Source organism: Aquarana catesbeiana, linkage group LG03 (assembly GCF_042186555.1).
Source record: "Aquarana catesbeiana isolate 2022-GZ linkage group LG03, ASM4218655v1, whole genome shotgun sequence".
Classification (NCBI taxonomy): domain Eukaryota; kingdom Metazoa; phylum Chordata; class Amphibia; order Anura; family Ranidae; genus Aquarana; species Aquarana catesbeiana.
This window is the reverse complement of record NC_133326.1, coordinates 493,757,269-493,781,517: the sequence shown is the minus strand read 5'-3', so window position 1 is coordinate 493,781,517 and position 24,249 is coordinate 493,757,269. Positions and strand designations below refer to the sequence as shown.

The window sequence follows — 24,249 nt, the reverse complement described above, 5'->3', positions numbered from 1 at the left end:
GATGTCCAGGGGTTGGGATCACCCCTCTGGTCAGTGTGTGTCCCTTGTGGGATTGGCCATATACATGTCCTTACCATCAGAAGATGTTGTGGCCTTTATGGACAAACGCTATCGCTGCATTTTTCTTGATCGTAGAAGGTCAAGCCTAAATTTAATATTGGTCAGTTTGACTTCCTATCTCAAGATGAATGTTTGCTGAGTTAAAGGAGACCAAAAAACTTAAAAGTCAGTTTCCACGCTCACTCTCACTCCAGAGAGGTTAGCTTCTGCATTTCTGTCTGGGAGTCCAGGAAAAACTGGGAAGCTAACGCAGTAAGTCATTAAAGAGTTCAATGTCAGGATGCTTTCTGTTATTTTAGGATTGTGCCTCCCAAATACATGCCTTAGGGGCACTATGTGGCTCCTCTGTGGATATAGGTACTTCTTTGGTGATTTAACCTAAAAACTGAACAATCTGAAAATTAAAAGTTGATTGGTTGCCATGCCCAGCTGCTCCAGTTTTAGTAAAATCCCCTCAGTGTTCTCTCAATAGACAAGAGAAAAGGAGGGGCGGATAAATAGCAGTGCAGATTGTGTGTAGGGGAGCTGCAAGGCTCCAGTCGGAGATTGAGAAGTACTGCAAAAACTATACTTCCTGCCATGAATAAAAATTGTAAAGAACAGCCAATGAATCAATAGATGGCATAAGCCTCATTACAATTACAAGTTATTACCCAGCAGATTTTAAACAAACGTTTCTAACTAGAGTTCTTGTACAAAATATTATTAAAATATAGAAGAATACAATATTTACAACATTTACAAAGCCAAAAATGGAGATATATATATATATATATATATATATATATATATATATATATATATATATATATATATATATATATATATCTATCTATATATTTTTTTATTTTTTTTTTTTTTTGGAGCAAGAAAAGGTTTAAGCCTCTGTCTAGCTTTTACTGCTGTCTTTGTCCTTGTTAGGGTAACTCCCTTCACTTCCTTCCAGGGCAGGAAGTAATAGTAAATCTTTCCAATGAAGACAGAGCAAAACAAAACCACATTTTAAATCCAGCATGAAAAAGTAAACCCAACAATGCTTTTTTTCTGCCTCTGTTTTTCTGTCTTGGTGAGCAAACTTTCCCCCATTTCTTTTAAGAATGTTGCAGCTGATGTCAGAAGTCGTAATCTGCATATTTTTTTTTTCAAGTAAGTGACTCAAGGTATTGAAAACAGAGAAACTGGCAAGCAACTAGCATTTTCAGGAGGTCAGCAATGGTAACCCAAGTGATTCTCTCATAAAAATTGTATTTGTATTGTAATGTAAGTATTTTTAAATATTTCATAAGACGCAAAAAAAGGTATCCTTGCGGACTTCCTGAAAACACTACTGGCCCAATTATTATGCTGTCATCCTGGCTGCAATACTTGTAACTGAATATGTATGAATATGTATGCAGACAAGGCAGGTCACAAATTTGGTTACATGTTTAGGGTTATTGTCAAAGTAGGGTATAGCAGAAAAAAAAAAACTCTGGGATCCCTGCATCCATACTAGCGATGTGGATGCAGGGATTTCCCCTGCTGCGCTATTGTATTCTGACAGCAGGGACCCCTGCCAATAAAATACACCGATTAGCGCAAATAGCGCTGTGGTTTTCGAGTAGGACCAATTGACAGAAGCCAGTTGTTAGTCCGGTTTCTGTTGAACAGAGGGGAACACGCACATCAAAATTCGTCAGATTACTGCTTAACTGGCTACATTTCGATGCATGTATACCCAGCTTTAGAGTACTGAAGCTAGAGGGTCAACATCACAGTCAGCCAACCACTTACATGGTCACTCAGTCAACCATGCTATCTCAGCAAAGAGACAAGGTAGAAAGAATGTAGACTTCTTTAACATCACCACTTTAAAATGCTGTTTTTATTAATGATATCTTCTTTAATCCTAAGAATGAACACAGTAAAAGTGGCAGGTACCTGTGATGACTCAGAACTTTGTGTGCTGTCATAATCATTTTCAGAGACTTCATTTTGCCAGTTAAGCCTGCAAAAATTGGTAATAATGCCAGAGTAAACAAAGTAAAGGTGGAAATTTGTCTGAGCAGGCATGCATTTTCAGTATAACAGGGAACATAACCATTTTTTATACAAACAGGAAAAAAATAGACCCCAGCATTTTACTGTTAATACGCAACATAACACAGACATGACCAGTGTAAACGGGTCCTTAATATCCAAACTTTTTCAAAGGGTGACACACCAAGATGATACTTCAAACATTTCAAAAGACAGATCATACACTATGAACGAAAAGCACTCGCAACATTAAAAATTAAGAGGATGATTCATTAAAACTGGAGAAAGGAAACATAGTACAAATGTGGTAAAGGAAACAGCTCAGTGTATCTTTACTATTCCTTATAAAGCATTAGCACAGGATAAAAGCCCACATGCCCTTACACTGCATTCAGGAGTAAGGATGAACTCAGGCGTGTTCACAACCCGCACGTGCAGAGCCTGCCAGGAAGTCGGCACTGCATAGAGCTAATCACAGGCAGTGAGACATTTCTCGATCTCTGCAGCCGCGGATCAGGAAAATGTCTCACTGCTTGCAATTAACTCTGTGCAGTGCCGACTTCCTGGCGGGCTCTGCACGTGCGGGTTGCAAACACGTCTGAGCTCATCCTTATTCAGGAGTACAGTACTTTCTGATAAAGCTGAGTGAATGCAGCGTGAAAGGTGCAGGGGCTTTATGCCTGTGCTGAGGCTTTGGATAAAAGGAGGATTTCTTAGCAGATAAGTATTTTTGTTGTGCGAGTATAATAGAGTCAATAAAGCAGTCAGTCAATCGAGTTTCCCATTTTATTCAAAAAATAAAAATAAAATACATTTAAAAAACAAAATCTGATTGGTTGCTAGTGACAACACTTTTATGCTCATTTGCTTTCTCCAGTTCCAAAGGAAGTCTGAAATGGAAAACAGGAACCACCATCTGTTTTCTTCTGAAAATCCATTTTGCCTGCATGTTTTGCTGCATCTCTTTTATTAAAACCTTCAGTCAGTGACCAAAGTAAACATGTGTAGCACTACTCCCACAGGGGCTGCAAATGACTGGTTTCCCCACTCCTACACAGCCAGGCAACAAGCATTTTCCACACTTTTTCTAGACACAAGGAACAGTCTTTGAGCTTAGTTTTTCTTGTTTATTAGGGGTTATAACTTGGATGGGAATTAGGAATTATGGGATGCCCAGCTCGATTGCAACAATAACAGGGACACCTCCCTCCCTATGTACATGCTCCAGAACTGTCCTCCACCTGAATATTAACAGTCTCTGATAATCACAGATGCAAAAGCCCCAAGGACTAGGAACTCTTAGTCCCTTGTAAAGTAGCACAAAGTGTTACACTGATCCCAGCTCTACTATCTGCAGGACCTACCAGCCCACCTGGCGGCTTTTCCATCAGCCCACCCGGTTGCTCTGAAGATCTCCCAGGGCAAGGGAAAGATTAATCTCAACACTGTGTTCCAGAAAGGCTTGCTACATGTAGCAATCTCTCCCCTTGTGAGTCCCTAGGTGTGCTGATGTACTCACACGGTCCTCCTTGCTCCCCACTGCTTCCTTAGGAAAGATTCCTTTCAAACTGCACTGCTGTCAGGATCCTCGCAAGCCAGCTCGAGCTCCAGCCTGAGGCAGAACCCCCCTCAGAGCAGGGGCTCCCCTCCAAGGCCACGACAATCTCCTCAGCACTCCATCTTCCATTGACCTCCCTGCTGGCAGGGCTTATTCATATTTAAGGGCTCCCCTAAGTATGCAGATCAACTCTCCTGGCCTCCGCCCTCTAGCTTCTGAGTCATCTAGCCTGACCTGCAGTAAACCCTGACCTAATTTAGACTCACAAGTTAAAAGTGGATGTAAACCTGATTCATGAAATTTGAGCTGAGCACATATCTACAGCGTTTTCTTATCTCTTCAAAGCACTGAGTCATGTGGCTTTCTCCTGCTCCATAGCTCTGTTATCAGCCTGATAACATCTGACAAGTTCTGACACAGGAGATAAAAGGAGTCTGAAACTTGTGTAGTGGGAGGTTGCTATAAATAGATTAGCAGACAGCTTGCCTTCTCACAGCAGAGCTCTGCACATTCCTTCCTTCCTTTGCCAATGTGAAGTGGGGGTGTGTGCGCCTTTCCTCCAATCAGATGTCTTGGCTGTATGCCCAGACTTCACACTCAGTGCTGAACAGGAAGAGAAAATCTGTAACATGCACTGTCTAAAGGATACATAAAGCTGAAGACAGCAGATATACAGGTAAAACTTATGTAGGGAGATTTGTTTCATCCCCATGTATCATCTGAGGCTGTTCACTTCACTGGGTATATGTGAGGGTTTACATTAATTTTAACTTTGATTCAGAACATAGATTTGCCTACACTAATAGCACACTAGGAGGGTGTTACATATGCATATTAGGACGTCTGACTCAGTTCAATGAGAAAAAGTATGGAGGCCAAAACAGTCAAGCAGACAGGGATTTTAAAAATGTAGTAAACAGTGGCAGCCACTGAAATTCTCTCAAAAAAAATTTAGGCCTCTTTCACACGGACGTGTCCGTGTACGGAGACCGCTCTGCTCAGCGGGGGATCGCTCCGTCAACCCCCGCTGAGCAGGCAGATGACGGACTTGTCAGAGCGCCGCACTTCCCTATGGGGGATTGGATGAAAACGGATCATAGAGTCCGTCATCACCCGATCAGATGACGGATGGAAAAGTAGGTTTTTCCTCCGTCACACTTTTTGGGATCGGGGCAGGTCGGATGTCAGCGGACATGTCACCGCTGACATCCGACGCTCCATAGGAGGTCTATGAAGCGTCCGTTCAGGTCCGCCTAAAAAACTGACAGGCGGACCTGAACAGATCGTCCGTGTGAAAGAGGCCTTACTGTAGAAGATGAGCACTGCAATGAGTTTAATGGAGCGCTGCAGATCTTTAACTAAAAACATTACTTAGTGGAACTTAATCCATCCAATTATTTTATACAGGGCTTTCATCTACATTTTGCCCAGTAGCACATGCACAAGTATATGCTACATTTAAAGCCCCTAGTGATAACTGTCTCAGGGACCAGTTTCTTATGTCAGGGTAAATAGCAGCAGAGCCGCTGGCTACACATTATTGCTATTTACATGTTGGCCCTGAGCAGCGACAGTGGTCCAAAGGGTCTATTGACACTGTACACACATAAAAGGTTAGCATAACATTTTTGTACATTGTGAAACTATGGGCAAATGCATGGCTATGAAAGCAGATTTTTTTTTTTAGTTTTGGTTTACATGGATAAAAATTATAGACCAAAACTGACCAACGTGCACAGGTCCTTAGCATACAATACTGCTGTATTCTGTTCTAGATAAATATCCATTTCCAAATATCCCAAACCTATGGTAGGGACAGGCATGAGTAAGGAGATAAGATCAGCTTCCTATTTGCTACTGTGAGAAACACAGCAGGGTGATCAGTATGTGGAAAGGTAGGCTCATTTTGTAACTTGTTTTCTAGTAGTCTTTCAGGACAGCGTGAGAGAATGTAGCTCTTCCTCATGCAGGAAACACACACACACACACACACACACCTTTAAATTGGAGGCCTCTCCCCACAATCCTCAGCTGTCGAAGAGTACCTCTGACCAATCTGAAAAACATAAGCACAACAGCATATACAGTATCAGGGCGGGCAATTATTGCTGTCCTGAAAGACTACTAGAAAACAAGTTACATAACAAGCCTAACTAGAATTTTCTCAAAACATCTTTCAGGACAGCACATGAGAGGATAAATGAGAACTTACCCCCTCAGGGCGGGACCACAGCTCGCAGAACCTTCCTGCCGAAGGCCTGCTCCCCAGCTTATAATAAATTCAGTCTGTAATGTCATACAAAAGTGGATATACTTGACCACGTCACCACGTTACAAATTTATTCCGGAGTGGCACCAGCCCTCTCTGCCCATGTGGCTGCCTGAGCTCTCGTGGAATGATCATAAATGCCCAGCTGTGGAACAAGATCTGCAAGTGTATAAGCAGATTCAATTGCCATTCTTAGCCATCTAGCAATGGATCCTTTAGTGGCTTTCTGCCCTTTTTGGTCCCAGCAAATAAAAGAAAAAAAAAAAAAAAAAAAAAAAAAGGATTCAGAACTCTTGAATTCTTTAGTTAGTTCTAAATATCGTTAAACAATTCTTCTCGCATCTAAAGAATCTTTCTTTCTTTCCAGGTTAGGACAAAACAATGTCTTCAGAGCAGTGATAAACCGACGCTACCTTTGGGAGAAAGGCCGGATCGATTTTAAATGCTTGGCAACCAGTGCACGACGATGTACGTCGGAACAATGGCATGGCTGGGCAAATGGGCGTACCTGCATGTCCCCTTTAAGACGCGGCTTAGTGCATGCGTGCCCGCAGACTCTATGTCCGCCGGGGGCCCGCGATCATGACATGGAGTGACAGAACGGGGAGATGCCTATATAAACAAGGCATTTCCCTGTTCTGCCTAGCAACATGACAGGGATCTACTGATCCCTGTCATCGGGAGCAGTGATCAATCATGTTGTAGTGAGTCCAGTCCCCCAACAGTTAAAATCACTTCCTAGGACACACTCAACTCCTTGATCGCCCCCTAGTGTTTAACCCCTTCCCTACCAGTGTCATGTACACAGTAATCAGTGCATTTTTATAGCACTGAGTGCTGTATAAATGTCACTGGTTCCAAAGTAGTGTTAAAAGTGCCCGATGTGACCACTGCAATGTTGCAGTCACAATAACAATCGCAGATCGCCGCCTCTACTAATAAAAAAATAAATGAATAATAAAAAATGCCATAAATCTATCCCCTATGTTGTAGACGCTATAACTTTTGCGCAAACCAAACAATATACGCTTATTGCGATTTTTTTTTACCAAAAATATGTAGAATACATATCGGCCTAAACTTAGAAAGAAATTTTTTTTTTATATATATTTTTTGGGGATATTTATTATAGCAAAAAGTAAAAAAATATTGCTTTTCTTTTGTCGCTCTTTTTGTTTATAGCGCAAAAAATAAAAACCGCAGAGGTGATCAAATAAGAAAGCTATTTGTGGGGAAAAAAACAGGACGTCAATTTTGTTTGGGTGCAACGTTGCACGACCGCACAGTTGTCAGTTAAAGCGATGCAGTGCCGTATCGCAAAAAGTGCTCTGGTCAGGAAGGGGGTAAATTCTTGCGGGATTGAAGTGGTTAAAGAACAACCCTGTCTGGATAGATCGTTAGAAACCGTTCTGACTGACAATATAGATGACTAATCCTGTGTGCGGAAGTGACCGCAATTAGTAGAACGGTCTTCAGCGTGACAAACTTCAAGGTTGCAGAAACCAGAAGTTTGAAAGGAGACTTGGTTAGAGCTTGTAGGTCCTACTAAGAGATCCCACTTAGGAAAAGCTTTAGCGTTAATTGGTATGGAACAGGACAATGCCCTGAAAAGTTGAATGATTAAGGGTTCTGAAGAAATACAGCATTCCAGAAAGACTCCTAATGCTGCAACCTGGACTTTTAGTGTGCCGACGGCTAACTTCTTGTCTGCTCCCTGTTGAAGAAACTCCAGGATTGAGGCAAGATCTTCCAAGGGCCTTGAGCTGGACAGGCACCAGGAATTGACCGCACAGGACCGCACAGCATATAAGGATAGGGGAGACGATGCAGGGACCACGCTCCCGTAGAAGTCCGTGTGACGAAACGTACGTAGGGCGTGGCCTTTGACTGAACGCCTTGCTGACATCTCCCTGCAAGCTGATGCTTAGGAACATCTTTGTAAGCATTGTACACCGCTCATTTTTTCCATTACAATGTGAGTACCCTTTTTATCTGACCTAATAAATAGTGGTTTTAAACGGTTTCACACTATGGAATCCTTTCTTCTTATGTCCTTATGATATCATCCTGGTCCTGGTCTTGCCAAGTACTGCTGCACAGTGGCACATACTGTGACTACTCGTTACCCCTGCAGGGGATATACAGCTGGCGAGTCTCTGCACAATCACAACGCGAGACACCAGCACTGTATTAACACCTGTTGTGTGCTTTGAGGAATCCCACAACGGACGCCTTTTTTCACTTATAGTGCACCGGGCACATACCCATATGAACTGTTTATTATCATAGAACCATTTGCATGGCACGTGTGTTTAGTACTTTTCAGAGTGACCTCTTTATAGGGCACTTGTCACTTTGTTATTTGCAACGTTTGTAGAGCAATATTTTAATATTTATTTATTTAGCACTAGACACTTTAGAATTTTTTGCATGTCACGTGTGATGTATTTATTGCAACTTTGTGTTTTCTAGTGTTTAGACATAGACCACTTCATGCTCTTAGCAGTGGTTAATACTGTTTTTTCCTTTTTTGAGGGAATATAGCACTAGACACCTTGGATGCGATTTACTGCACTCATTATGCTTCTTATGTTTAAATCACCAGTCACTTTAACCCACAGGAGTGGTAATAACAGCCATACATATTTCACTTAAGGGAATACACACGTGACACTTTGGATATAATTGTATATATGCAGACATTTCTTTTACAACTTTGGGACAGCGCCACACTCACACACTTTTCTTTTTTCACTTTTTCCGCTCATTCCACCCCCTGTGGAGTCAGCGTATGTGAGGGCAGCAGTCTATCAATTTAGGAATATACTTCCCACCTAGGCTTCTAATTACACCCATTAGCGCGGACTCCCTATTTATTCTGTCACACCAGGAATTGTACACCTTCCAAACTTTGCCGTATATAGCTCTTGAAACCTCTTTACGGCTTGACAGAATAGTGTCTACTAAGCACTGGGAGAAACCTTTCTTTTTTAGCAGTTGCTTTTCAGAAACCACATCGTGAGGCATATAGTTTCCACCTGTGGAGAACACAGACTCTCTTGAACAGCGGGTCCTTCCTGAGTGGAAGTGTCCATTACGGTTTGGCCGCTAATCAGAGGAGAGTTGAAAACAACTGTCTTTTCAGCAAAAGAACCATGAAGATAACCACCACTCTCACTTCAGGACCTGCAGAATTGGTTGGAAGGGGGGAAAGAAGTAACAGCTGGAAGCCCCATATTTGAGTGAAAGCATCTATCCCTATTGCTCCGTCTTCTTTGTTCAGGGAAAAAAAAAAAACGGCAAGTTTTGGCATTCTGATGGTTCGCAAACAAATCTATTTGCAGCTGACCCCATTCCTGAACAAAGTCGTGAAAGACTTCCTGATTTAGGCTGGGTTTACACTGATGCAAATTGGATGTGGGTTTCCCCGCATCCAGTTCGCATGACAGGAGAGTGTGATTGGCTCCCAATGGAGCCGGTTCACACACCTCCAGGGCAGCCGCGGTCTGAATTTCAGAAGGGACCTGTGTGCCTTCTTGTCCATTTCAGGTGCCAATTCAGCCAAAAATTTGTGTCCGATTCGCACCTGAAACGGGGGAACAGACACGCACCAGACCCTCTGCTGTGAGCCGCAAGCACAGCTAGTGTGAACCCAACCTCAAACACCATTCACCCTCTCTCACTTGGTGCCTGCTCAGGGAATCGAATACCAGGTTCAACGAACCCTTGAGATAGACTTCTGACAAGGATGCCAAATTGATTTCTGCACAACTCAGAATTTCCTCTGCCAGTTTTTGAAGACTCCTGCTTCTTGTGCTGCCTTGCCCATTTATATAGGCTACAGCTGTGGTGTTGCCCGTGTAGACTTGAACATGATGACCCAGGAGCTTCTGAGGGAAAGCTAACAGCGCTAAGTTTGAGGAATTTGCCGATTGTAGCCTTGACCACTGCCAGTCAAATGGCTTCCCAGATGCACAGCTGGCGTCTGTGGTGGGGATCTTTCCTACTGGAAAATACCAGGCCAGGCTACTTAAAAAAAGAATGTCTTGGTTCTTCCACCATCAGAGGGATCTTTTTACCCTGATAGGAACCCTCACCTTGGTGTCCAGTAAGACCAAAATCTTATTCCACACTCTTAGGATGAATTGTTGCAGAGGCCTGAATTGTATTCTTGCCCACTGGGATGCAGGCTGTTCGTAAGCCGAGAGCTGACATCGGAAACCTGATTGACACCTGCTGATTACCCTCAAGCAGAGTCAGTGCTGCCCAAACTTTTTGAATTTTTTCTTCTGGCAAGAAAGTCAACTGTTCCGCCGAACAAATGCAAGACCCTATAAACAGGACTTTCTTGGACGGGGTCAGGCTGGATTTTTGGCCATTAATGATCAGCCCAAGGGCTCCAGATGGTTGCGAGCCACCTGTAGGTCCTTCTTCAACTGGTCCTCAGAGCTTGCCAGAAACAAAACATTGTCTAGGTAAGGGATTACCGTGACGCCTCTGAGCCTTAAGGGCGCTAAGGCCTCTGCCATCACTTTTGTGAAAATGCGGGGTGAGGATGACAGACAAATGATAGTGCCCTCAACTGCAGGTGCTGGACCTGTTGCCCTGATCTCAGGGCCAGTCTCATAAACCTCTGATCAGGATGTGGAAATAGGTGTCCCTTGAATCTATTGATGCCATGTAACAGTCTGGAAACAGCAGATTTCTGACCAGAGAGAATGATTAAGCGGAATTTTCCTGAAGGTTTTCCCACTAGAAATATATGGAAATAAAACCCCATCTGTTCTTCTCCTGCAGGGGCCAGTGCAACCACTCTTTGGGAGGTATCAGATCCTGAACCAGGTTCTTCAAAGCAAGAGCTTTTTACTGGATTTCTTGGGATATCCGTAACAAAGTACCTTCATTTTGGAGCCTCCGCAAATTATCTCATACCCCTTGCTGGCAAGATTCCGGATATACAGGCTTGTTATTTTTTCCCACTGTGGAAGGAAAGCCTATAGTCTTCCTCTCACTGGAAGTGGCAAGTCAATGTGATTTCTCAGACTGCACAGGAGTACGGAAAAGGACTCCTTTTTCCTCTTGCTTTCTGAAACCCCCAGACTTTCTTTCCTCCCCGATACTTGTCACAAATTTCTCTGGGGGCGAAAAAACAGTTTCATCATTTGTTTTCTTTCTAACAGGAAAATACTTTTTCCATCTGCTGCGTGGTCCAAAATTGATTCTTTGTTTGGCCCGAAAAGGAGATCTCCTAAAAATAGATTCTGCATAGCCTAACTTTTGAGTCCCCCCATGCCAGGTTTTCAGCCATAAGGCCCTTCTTGCAGAATTGGATAAGGCAGCTGAGCGCGCTGTCACGCGTATAGATTCTGCGGACGCTATATATCCTACTGCTATTGAAATTGTAGGGAAAGATTCTAGAATTGGGGTTCCCGCACTAATATGCGATTTAAGCTGGTTTAACCAGTGTTCTAGATTCCTTGCCACAGATGTGACTGCCATAGTTGGCTTCAAATTCTCCACTGTGGATTGCCATGTTCTCTTCAACAATGAATACATCCTTTATTTCCATTGCTTCCTTTAGGCTTCCCATGTCTTCAAAAACTGAGTCTTTGGTTTTTTGCGACTTGGGAAAAAGCAGCATCCAACTTAGGCACTCTTTTCCAAACTGATGAGGTATCTTCTTCAAAACGGGAACCATCTCTTGCGAGATCTCGAAAAAAACAGTTTTCTTTCTGGATTATGCCATTTCTTCTTTACCATGTCTGAGATAGCTGAATGGACAGGCAAAATATCTACCCTTTGGCTCGCTAAGCCCCAGGTACATGAAGGGAGAGATCCTTTTCCTCCTCCTTAATGCCTAAGGTGGCATGAATTACTTTAAGCAGATTATCCACTTCTTCCAGCAACAATTTATATTTAGATGCTGAAGCATCTTCAAGCTCTTCCCCATCATCTTCCAAACCTCCTTCAGACTGTGGTAGAAGCAACCTGTGCCAAGGGTATCCCTGACCCAACATCCAAATAACCTGATGGCAGTGGGTCTTTAAACGACAGCAAAGTCACACTCCATTCAGCCTTCGTAGAAGCCAGAAAGTCACTACATGCTGAAGCTGCCTCTTTTTCCACTAACACAGAAAAAAAAAATTCTTGCGTAAAAGATTTTTCCATTAATCTGACAATCTATTTTTGAATGAAGGACATCTCCTGCTACAAGATTCTTTGTCACTGCTCTTAGCCTAAGCCAAAAAAAAAAAATAACTGCTTCAGCCACTGACTGACCCTAAAAACACACCGCAGCCAGTTCCCAGGACTTAACTCCACACCACATGTGCACTGACCCTTTCCACTAGAGATGGGCTCAGGCATGTTCGGGATCCCACCTGCCGGATTCTGCCAGGAAGCCTACACTGCACACGGCTAATCACAGACAGCAAGACATTTCCCGATCTCTGCAGCTGTATGCCAAGACTTCACTTCCAGTGTTGAACAGGAAGAGAATATTTCTAACACGATGTGCACTTTCTAAAGAATTTAGCAAGCTGAAGACAACAGATATGCATGTAAAACTTATGTAGGGAGATTTGTTTCATTTCGGTGTATCATCTGAGGCGGTTCACTTCACTGGGTACATGTGAGAGCTTACCACTTTAACTGCTTGCCGACGGCCAGGCGGCGCAGCTCTTGTTACGGGAGGGCGTCATATGACGCCCTCGCGGGCCGCCGACGGCATTTGCGCGCCCGCCGTGTCACTGGGGACGCGATGTCCGCTGGGCACCTGCGATTGCCCGGTAACCGAGCAGAACCATGGATCTGTGTGTGTAAACACACAGATCCACGTCTTGTCAGAGGAGAGGAGACCGATGGTGTGTACTCAGTACAGAGGAACACCGATCGGTCTCCTTCCCTTGTGAATTCCCTCCCCCTACAGTTAGAATCGCTCCCTAGGAACATAATTAACCCCTCAATCACCCCCTAGTGTTAACCCCTTCCCTGCCAGTCACATTTATACAGTAATCAATGCATTTTTATAGCACGGAGCGCTGTATAAATGTGAATGGTCCCAAAAATGTGTCAAAAGTGTCGGATATGTCCGCCGCAATATCGTAGTCACGATAAAAATCGCAGATCACCGCCAAAAAAATTTGTTTTAAAGAAAAAAAAAAATTGGATATTTATTATAGCAAAAACTAAAAAATATTGTGTTTTTTTCAAACTTGTCACTCTTCTTTTGTTTATAGCGCAAAAAATAAAAACCGCAGAGGTGATCAAATACCACCAAAATAAAGCTCTATTTGTGGGAAAAAAAATTATAACAATTTCATTTGGGTACAGTGTTGCATGACCGCGGAATTGTCATTCAAATTGTGACAGCGCTGAAAGCTGAAAATGGCTTGGGCAGGAAGGGGGTGAAAATGCATTGAGGTGGTTAAATAAAACAAACAGGTTTTAAAAACATGCCCCAAAATAGGGCGTAACCTGTATCAAACTTACCCAGTGGTGGTATTAGCTGTTTGCTTCACTTCACCCTGAAGAAGATTCAACTTTTGGACATGTCGTCTGCAATCTGCAGCAGAGCCTTGTCCAAAAACCTGTCAGACAAGTAGAAAAGTCAGCAATATGTAAGTATATATTTACGGGAGATGTTCGAAAGCTTAATCAAGAGAGCATCAGGTATTGTGATGTTCACACACTAAACAAAGCTGTTTCTTTACATCATCTGTTTTATAAAAAGGAGTTTTGCTTTTATGATAAAGCAACACGATTAGTGCACAATGCAGTATCCAGAGATGCCTATCACAATCAATATCCTGCTGGCCTGGCTTTACTGAAGTGAATTCTGACTGACTGCAATTGTTTACTGCACATTGTTCCCTGTACTGTTTATTAAGTTTATTAAACAAGATTCTTCCCTAGCTGGTTGTAGCCAGGGAGGGCGTGAGACACTCCAAGCCAGGCAGTGCTTGCAGAGCTACCAATGGCTCAAAGTTCAGCTAAGTCATTGGGAACTGGACAAAATTCAAGTAGCCTATTGGGGTAAAGGTTAATTTTTTATTTTTTTTGAAATTACAAACATGTCATACTTGCCTCCTCTGTGCAAGGTTGTAGCTGCCCCGATCCTCCTCTTCTGAGGTCCCCCAGCAGTGCTCCTGGCTCCTCCTCTTCTCGAGTGCCCCCTGCTGCTGACACAGACAGGACTCGGCCCCGCCCCCCCCGCTAATGGCTCCTGCTGCTATCAATCTATCCAATGAGGACCCGAGACAGCGGCTGAAGCTGCTGTTCTCATTCTTGTTGCTGGAAAGATTGGGTTCAGGTAAGTAAAAGGGGGGCTGCTGTACTGCAGAAGGTTTTTCACCTTAATGCTTAGAATGCATTAAAGTGAAAACCCCTTTAACCACTTGCCGACCAGCCGTCATCGTCGTTATAGAGCGGCAGGTCAACTCACCTGTGCAAATCGCCGTAGCTGTATGGCGGCTCGGGAGGGAACACGCCGCCAGTGGCACACGCTCACACCTGCTGCAGAAGCGTGCCGAGGGTTGGGCGGACTCTATGTCCGCCGGCGACCCGCGATCGCCTAGTACAGAGGCAGAATGGGGATCTGCCTTTGTAAATAAGGCAGATCCCCATTCTGACAGATGACATGACAGAGATCTACTGTTCCCATTCATATGGAACAGTGATCTCTCTCATGTCTCTGCCAGCCTATCCCCCCTACAGTTAGAACACACCCAGGGAACACAGTTAACCCCTTAATCGCCCCCTACTGTTAACCCCTTCCCCGCCAGTGTCATTTTTACGTTGATCAGTGCATATTTATAGCACCGATCAATGTAAGAATGTCACTGGTCCCCAAAAAGTGTCATTTGTGGTCAGATTTGTCCGCCACAATGTCGTAGTCCTGCCAAAAAGCGCAGATCACCGCCATTACTAGTAAAAACAATTAAAAAAATTAAAATCCCTAAATCTATCCCGCAGTTTGTATACGCGATAAGTTTTGCGCAAACCAATCAATATACGCCTATTGCGATTTTTTTTTTTTTTTTTTACCAAAAATATGTAGAAGAATATATATTGGCCTAAACTGATGAATACATTTGTTTTTTTTTATATATATTTTTTGGATATGTATTATAGCAAAAAAAAAAGGTTTTTTTTTCCTCACAATTGTCGCTCTGTTTGTTTATAGCGCAAAAAATAAAAGCAGAGGTGATCAAATACCACCAAAAGAAAGCTCTATTTGTGGGGAAAAAAAGGACGTCAATTTTGTTTGGGTACAGCGTCGCACAACAGCGCAATTGTCAGTTATAGCGACGCAGTGCCGTATCGCTAAGGGGGCAAATCCTTTCGGGGCTGAAGTGGTTAAGTAATCAGATTTTTTTTGTTTTTGAAAAAAAATCCCAAGTTAAAAGCTAAAATTATTTATCTGAATCTCTGGTCATATGATGTGCCAGGTCCTAAGGCCCCTTTCACACATAAATGTCCGTTTCGACGGACTCCGCTTACTCAGCAGGGATCCCTACTGAGCCGGCGGATGACAGGTCCGTCTCCGCTCTCTGTGCATGGACAGACCTGTCAGAGCCCCGCTCTCCTCTATGGGGGATCGCATGAAAACGGACCGCCTGTCAGTTTTCATCCAATCCGATAGATGGATGGAAAATAGGGTTTCCACCCATCTGCATATAGCGTATCGGATGTAAGCGGACATGTCACCGCTGTTATCCGTTGCTCCATTGAGGTACATAGACCGTCCGTTCAGGTCCGCCTGAAAAACTGACAAGCGGACCTCAACGGTCCGCATGTGTGAAAGTGCCCTTAGTCTTCCATCTCCTTTTTAGCAGGAGGGGGGGGGGGCAAGCTTTCTTTTTTATAACTGAGTGACATGGACACTTCCTATTAGTTGTCCAGCGGCAGTGTTCTCTCAGGATCCAGAAGATTGTAGCATAGTGATAGAAGATATGAAGAGGCGAGTGGTTTTCTGCAGCACCAGCAAGGGACATAAAAGTGTTAGGCGAGTGTTAAAAGTCATCACGGGGTATTTATTACTTTAAAGTGGTGTTTCAGGCAAAAATTGAACACCTTTTAAAACATAAGCACAACTGTTTTTGGATTTTTTTTTTCCCATACCTTTTTGGTATGCTTTTTTTGGGACTTCCGTCCCACAGCGATGTACATCATTTCCGTGGTTTTTCTTGTGCCCTCCTCCTTCCCCCCCCATCACCTTCTGGGACATGTTTGTGTCCCAGAAGACGATGGGACCATTCAGAAAGCACTGCGCAACTCGCGCATGTTTCCCTTAGTAAGGATGCCGGCACCTGCACCCGATGGACGGGTCAGCTTCAGGTGCCGACATTGTGGGCTCCCTGGACAGCTATGTGTCCTTATATTAAAAGTCAGCAGCTGCAGTATTTGTAGCTGCTGACTTATTTTTTTTTACTCAGGCTAGAACTCCTCTTTAATAACTGCTGAATGGATGTGAGGGAGGAGAGATTAGCAGAAAGGTGGGCTTGTATTCCTGTAATACATGAAACAATAGGACTTGGATAAACAACACTGCAGCTTCTGTGTAAGGTTTCATGTACACTAGCCTTCACTGGCAGAAAAAAACTGCTCCAAAAAAACATTTTGAGGAGCTTTTGAAGCACTTTTCAGGCGCTTCCCATTCATTTCATTGGAGAGGGGGCGTTTTAGAGGTGCATTTTTTTAAGTCTCCAAACATGCTGCATTCCGGATTTTTTTGACCGCACTGCCGGGGCGCACCATCCAAGTATGAAAGCATTAATTGATTTTAATGGGAAGCATTTTGCATGAGCTTTTCAGACCCTTTTTTCAACACCAAAGTGCTTGAAAAACTCCTCAGTGTGAAAGGGCTTTTAACCACTTCAGCCCCGGAAGGATTTACCTCCTTCCTGACCAGAGCACTTTTTGCGATTTGGCACTGCGTCGCTTTAACTGACAATTGCGCGGTTGTGCAACGTGGCTCCAAAACAAAATTGACGTCCTTTTTTTCAACAAATAGAGCTTTCTTTTGGTGGTATTTGATCACCTCTGCGATTATTTTTTCCACTATAAACAAAATAAGAGCGACAATTTTGAAAAAAAACTTAAAAATAAAAAAAAAAAATTATTTTTTACTTTTTGCTATAATAAATATCCCCAAAAAATATATTAAAAAACATTTTTTTTCCTCAGTTTAGGCCGATACGTATTCTTCTACATAATTTTGGTTAAAAAAAAAAAAAATCGCAATTAGCATTTATTGATTGGTTTGCGCGAAAGTTATAGCGTTTACAAAATAGGGGATAGTTTTATGGCATTTTTATAAATTTTTTTTTTTTTTTAACTAGTTTTGGCTGCGATTTTTATTGTGACTGCGACATTATGGCGGACACATCAGACATTTTTGGGACCATTGTCATTTATACAGCAATCAGTGCTATAAAAATGCACTGATTCCTGTGTAAATGACACTGGCAGTGAAGGGGTTAACCACTAAGGGGCGGGGAGGGGTTAAGTATGTCCTAGGGGAGTGATTCTAACCGTCAGGGGGATGGGCAGTGTGTGTGACGTCACTGATCTCTGCTCCAATGACAGGGAGCAGAGATCGAGTGACACTGTCACTAAGCAGAAAGGGGAGATGCTGTTTACAACGGCATCTCCCCGTTCGTCCTCTCCGCGAGGCGATCGCGGGTATGCCTGCGGCGATCGAGTCCGCGGGACCCACGACCCAACTCACGGAGATCGCGGCAGGCGCGCGCACACGGCGGCAAATTCAAAGTAACGTACTGGTACGTTACTTTGCGCAGCCGTGCCATTCTGCCGGTGTATATCTACAGGATACCACAAGTTGCAAAAAAAAATCCTTCTGCCCAGAGCTTCACTTTAAAGGCTGCAGTATTATTCCAAGGGGTTTGGGGATGGGCAACAGATCACAAGATCCAAGTTGGGCAAGTGTGTGATTACAATTCAGGTCCAGGTTAGTGCCACTGGTGATTACATACAGTTTAATTTGAGTTAAGAATTTTTTTTTTTTTTAATGTTTGAAAAGAATATTGAAGTGTTAAACCCCCATCAGATTTGTTTTTTGCCATTTGTGTCCTGCTGTGGAGATTTCCCTTCCTGTCATGGAGACAAATCAAGAAACAATGGGAAATCTCTCTAAAGGAAATTAAATTCTCATTTTGGAGAATTCTAGGAATAGGGGTCTTCATGTTTATTTTCAGCTGCAGAAAGGAAGCCTGTACAAATCAATGACAGGCTGACACCATCTGTGATTGCTCCTTGAGCGATTACATGCGGCTAGGGACAGATGAGAAGCTCTGTATGCAGAGAGTTTGCATCCAGAACAGCTCATCTGTCCCTAACTAAGTAATCGCTCAGTATGCGATTACATGTGGACAGCTGCGGGGCTAGTCAACCTGTCACGGACTTGTACACACAGAGCGACTGCAGCCGATTACACACACCTGGCAGTACCCATCACAGAGGTACCATCATCTGGGTGTTGCCTGGCCATGAAAGGCCATGGAAATTACCCTTCACTTTGTTTCTTGTTGACAGTGATCAATGGGGACACAGACAGCAATAAAATCTGACAGAGCGTCTAATCTTTTTACTCAATACAAAACTAGAAAAGAACATTTTGTTTTGCCCAGAGGCCCCTTTGACACAGGCAATACATTTAGGTCTGCCTGTTAGTTTTCAGGTGAACCTAATCGAAAACTCTATGTAAGCCCTGGTTCACACTGAGCTGCGGGAATGAAGCTGTGCGAGCTCAGCTGAACTCGCACAATTTCACTCCCGCATGGCAGCCCGAAATCGCAAAAAAAAAAAAAAATAAAAAAATAAAAAGTACAGAAACTACTTTTTGAAATCGGTGCAGTGCCACAGATGCGGCGTCACACCAATTAGGACGGTGCCATTGATAGCAATTACAGCCGACTTGACATGTGATTTGAGATGTCAAATCGCATGTCAAAACGCTCCAGTGTGAACCAGGGCTAAGTCTCCATTGTCACTAGTATGACTTGTCATGGAACTTTAGACATATAAAGTCATATGACAAATTGCAGTCCATTGATTTCAATGGCACCCATTCCAATCTATGCGACTTAAAAAGTCGCAGCTATTTTGAAAAGGCTCCTGCACTATTTTGATGTGATTTTCAGTGCCAGAGAGTGTAAAGTCGCATGAAAGTTGCACCAATGTTGCACTCAAAATCTCACGACTTTGGAGTCACAATAGTGTGAACCAAGCCTAAGGGTTTGTTTACACTGTGGTGACATTTTTTTTCTGCACTGGATGAACACAGGCCACAGCACAAAAAACAAATAAAAAAAAAAAAAAAAAAAAAAAACATGCTGGCATGATTTGCAGTGCGGAAAATTGTAGCATGTTTGCCTTTTTCGTCACCGCAACTTCAAATAAAGTTGTAAAAAAAGGAAGAAAAAAAAAAAATAAAAAAAAAAAAAGAAGATGGAGGAGAGAACAAAACAAACAGTGTGATGCACTGTACTAGTCTGCACAGTAAAACGTTGTGTTTTACCATGCAGGCTAGTACAAACATAGCCTAAGTCTAGGTGCGGGCACATGTAAATGGACATGAGTCCATTCATATCCGACTACCTCCGAGTCCGTTCAGGTCCTACTGTAAAAGGTGATGGCTCAGAGGTAGTCTGATGTAAATGGACAGTTTTTATCCAACTGTCCATAGAAACCAACAGCCCTGGTTTGTAAATGCAGAATTAAAAAAAAAAATGAAAAGACATTAGAGCTGAACAATTAATCGTTAAAAAACAGTGATCGCGATTCAACCCTCCTCACGATCTTAACACAGCATTTCCTCAATTCAGTGCAGAGAGTTCTCTGCTCAAGCTGACAGCTGTCAAAAAAAAAAAAAAAAAAAAAACAAAAAAAAAAACACAGGCAGCCTGCCAAGTTTATCACAACATGCTCAGGCGAGATAAAGAGAAACATTGTAACATTTCGTTCTTTTGCGCTGTCATGCTACACTGTACCTAAACACATTTTTTATCATTTTGTTCCCACAAACAGAGCTTTCTTTTGGTGGTCATTGATCACTGCTGGGGTTATTTTTTGCTCGACAAATAAAAAAGACAGAAAATTTAGAAAAAAAAAAAAAAATTTCTTTGTTTCTGTTATAAAATTTTGTAAAGAAGTACGTTTTCTCCTTCACTGACAGGCGCTGATGAGGCGGCACTGATGGGCACTAATGAGGCGGCACTGATGGGCACTAATGAGGCGGCACTGATGGGCACTAATGAGGCGGCACTGATGGGCACTAATGAGGCGGCACTGATGGGCACTAATGAGGCGGCACTGATGGGCACTAATGAGGCGGCACTGATGGGCACTAATGAGGCGGCACTGATGGGCACTAATGAGGCGGCACTGATGGGCACTAATGAGGCGGCACTGATGGGCACTAATGAGGCGGCACTGATGGGCACTAATGAGGCGGCACTGATGGGCACTAATGAGGCGGCACTGATGGGCACTAATGAGGCGGCACTGATTGGGAACTAATGAAGCGGCACTGATTGGGAACTAATGAGGTGGCACTGATGGGTACTTATGGGTGGCACTGATGGGTACTTATGGGTGGCACTGATGGGTGGGCACCGCTGAGGAGACATCTGGCAGGCATTCATAGTGGGCACTGACTGCCACCATTTGTGGGCACTGATTGCCATCTTTTAGGGCACTGTGTGGCATCCCTGCTCATCAATGTGTGGTAGACATCCCTAGTGGTCCTGGCAGCATCCATGGTGGTCCAGTGTGGGGGGGAAAACAATCAGCACAGACCCCCCCCCCCCGTCAGGAGAGCCGCTGACCGGCTCTCCTCTACTCACGTCTGTCAGACGGAAGTGAGGAAAACCTGGTAAACGGCTCTTCCTGTTTACACTGTGATCAGCCGTGATTGGACACAGCTGAACACGTAGTAAAGAGCCTCCATCAGAGGCTCTTTACCAAGATCGGTGTAGCGGTGTGTCAGACGTCATATGACGTCCAGTCAGGATAACTGAACCACCGCCCGGCATTTTGCTATAGGCCTGGTGGGAAGTGGTTAAAGAAGACTAAACCTTTTTTCTGTTGTTGCTTCCAAGTTAAAAGCAGTATTTTTTGCTCGAAAATTACTGAGAACCCCCAAACATTAGATATTTATTATTTAGCAGAGACCCTAGCGAATAAAATGACGGTTGTTGCAATATTTTATGTCACACTATATTTGCGCAGCGGTCTTTCAAACGCAATATTTTTGGAAAAAATACAATTGAATGAATTAAAAAAAACTAAACAGTTAATTTAACCCAATTTTTTTGTATAATGTGAAAGTTGATGTTACGCCGTGAGAATCGTTAGAGACATATACTAGGCCGAAACTGGCAGCAGAGGAGGCTGTCTGAACTTCAGGCTTTTGATCACCGCCCGGTACACACAGAGGCTTCTGGTGGGAGACGCTCGGGCGCCTGTTCAGTGGATCTTTGAATCTTTCATCCAATAAATTGCTTTGTGGCCCTCCCCAAGTAAGGTTGGTCGCAGGTCTTCTGGTAAGCCTTTAACTGCTTGCTGACCGCCAGCTGTCAACTGACGACCAGGCAGCTCTCATTGCGGGAGGACGTCATATGAAGCCCTCGCATTCTCGGCCCTGTGCGCGTGCCCGGGGGGCCGCGATTGCCCGGTAACACAGCAGAACCGTGGATCTGTGTGTGTAAATACACAGATCCACGTCCTGTCAGATGAGAGGAGACCGATGGTGTGTTCCCAGTACAGATGAACACCGATCGGTCTCCTCCCCTTGTGAGAGTCCCCGCCCCCTACAGCTAGAATCACTCCCTAGGAACATAATTAACCCCTTCCCTGCCAGTCACATTTATACAGAAATCCGTGCATTTTTATAGCACGGATCGCTGTATAAATGTGAATGGTCCCAAAATGTGTCAAAAGTGTCCGATATGTCCGCCGCAATATAGCAGTGACGATAAAAAAAAAAAAAAAAAAAAAAAAACGCAGATCACCGCCATTACTATTAAATAAATAAATAAATAAATAAATAAAAATGCTATAAATCTACCCCCTATTTTGTAGATGCTATAACTTTTGCGCAAACCAATCAATATACGCTTATTGCGATTTTTTTTTTACCAAAAAAATGTAGAAGAATACGTATCGGCCTAAACTGAGGAAAAAACTTGTTTTAAAGAAAAAAAAATTGGATATTTATTATAGCAAAACTGAATTTCCCCCTAAGATAGAGATGGAATACTGGCGCTGGCCCTGATACTTGTGGGATAAACACTAGTGACGTTAATGTGCTGAGATTATACTCTAAGCAATGCTGAATCAAAAATAAAACAATAAGTGTAATGGATAACACCTCTACTTCCACACCTTAGTGTGAACTTACACATATCATATAGTGACTAAATTGATGTATAAACCCTTGATGAGAGGAACACCAAAACCAAAAAAACTGAATAGACAGTGATAATGTCACATAACATGACTCAAAATACATGTGAAACATCAATATTATTAACACCCCGTGAAAAATGTGTGTACTGGTATCAACCTCTCAGCACAAAGAAGTCTTCAAACTGCGGCCCTCCAGGTGTTCAGGAACTACAATTCCCATCATGCCTAGTCATGTCTGTGAATGTGAGAGTTTTACAATGCCTCATGGGATGTGTAGTTCTGCAACAGCTGGAGGGCCGTAGTTTGAGGATCCCTGTATCAAACTATATAAAAACAGAAGAAAAAATGAAAAAGATTGAAAAAAAAGAAGGGGGGGGGGGGCAGGAGGCGGAGCCTAGCGGAGCAGACATGCATTGTTAGAGCTCCACACCACTGAGGAGAGAAGAGAAGGACAAAGCGGAGCCTGCAGGCTCAAAAGGTATCCATTTGAACCTTTTTGCCCCAGGGAACAAACTGTGAAAGTTTGGGCAGGAAATATGGTACTGGGAGGAAACCGTGGCAGAAATAAAAATCACCTCACAAAGAGCTCACAGGCACTCACTGCAGCTGAAGCAGCTCCAGTCACCTCACAATATACAGCATCAGGGCGCTCTCACAGACAGAAAATGTCACAGCAAGACTCTCCATTTGAGTCAGATACAGAACAAATCCTCTCACAAACTTCTCCACAAGCCTCCTCAGTATCCCCAGTAATATTATTACAATTTGAAAAGATGCTTCATAAGGCTTTAAAACAAACCTCAGACCAAATAACAAAAAGCCTAACCAAAGAAATAAGAGAGCTGGGAAACCGCACCGCAGCCTTAGAAATAAAAATGGATGAAATTGAAATTACAACCCAAGAAAATATAACAGAATTGGAACAATTAAAAAAAGAGAATTTAATACTTCAAACTAAGCTTGAAGATTACGAAAATAGAGCCAGACGTTCAAACTTGCGCATAAGGGGAATACCTGAAACTGTGACAGACCTGCAATCTACTATTACTGCTCTATTACAAGAACTAAAACCAGATATCCCTAGTGAACGTTTAGAACTGGACAGAGTACACAGAGCCCTCACAGCCAAAAAGAAAGATGGACCCCCACGTGATATAATCACAAAATTTCATTATTACAGAACGAAAGAACAAATACTAATTGCTGCAAGAGAAAAAAAGGAACTTAATTTTCAAGGACACAATTATCAAATTTTTGCTGACCTATCCCAACTTACTATTACTAAAAGACGATCCATGAAACCCCAACTAATGGAACTGCAACGCCACAACATTATGTATCAATGGGGATTCCCCTTTTCAGTCAGATTTAACTACCAAGGTACAATTTACAGAAGCAGATCAGCAGATGAACTACAACAAACCCTTTTAAAATTAAATCTGACAGAACCCACAAGCAGCAACTCTCCCGCACGCAGAAGAATGGCATCATCTTCACCTTCAGGCAGCACCCAGAAAATTTCAGAACAAAATGGGAATCATCATTCTCACAAAAGAGGCCGTTATGCCACATCATCCATGGACCAAGAAGATTCAATGGACTGACATCCTAATTCCTGATATCTCTTCATTTATTATACTAAGAGATGGTTCTCTATAAAAAACCTGTATTTATAACTGAATGTAACTGCATTCTGATAGTCACACACTGTGTGGGATCATGTTACATTCCAGTTATATTTCTTATTACTTCTGATTCATATAGCCTTAGAATATATAAGTGAAATAAGGAAATTCTTGTTCAGTTATATATTATCAGGTAATAACAATAGATTTATTACTTTTTAGGACAAATATGTTCAATAATCCAGAAGTAATGGAAGCTTTTTCTTTCTTTTCTTAAAACAAATATA

At 42.9% G+C, this 24,249-nt stretch overlaps 1 protein-coding gene across 2 annotated transcripts in view; it reads right to left on the bottom strand.

The window, feature by feature from the left end:
* The window catches only part of MRNIP (MRN complex interacting protein), a 58,771-nt gene that overhangs the window by 17,940 nt on the left and 16,582 nt on the right, over window positions 1–24,249 (bottom strand). For both annotated transcript variants that reach the window (XM_073621058.1, XM_073621057.1), the window contains 2 exons: window positions 13,398–13,495; window positions 1,981–2,047 (listed from right to left, as the gene is read on the bottom strand). In XM_073621058.1, the coding sequence (XP_073477159.1) occupies window positions 1,981–2,047; window positions 13,398–13,495 (165 nt within the window). The remainder of the gene's footprint in view (window positions 1–1,980; window positions 2,048–13,397; window positions 13,496–24,249) is intronic.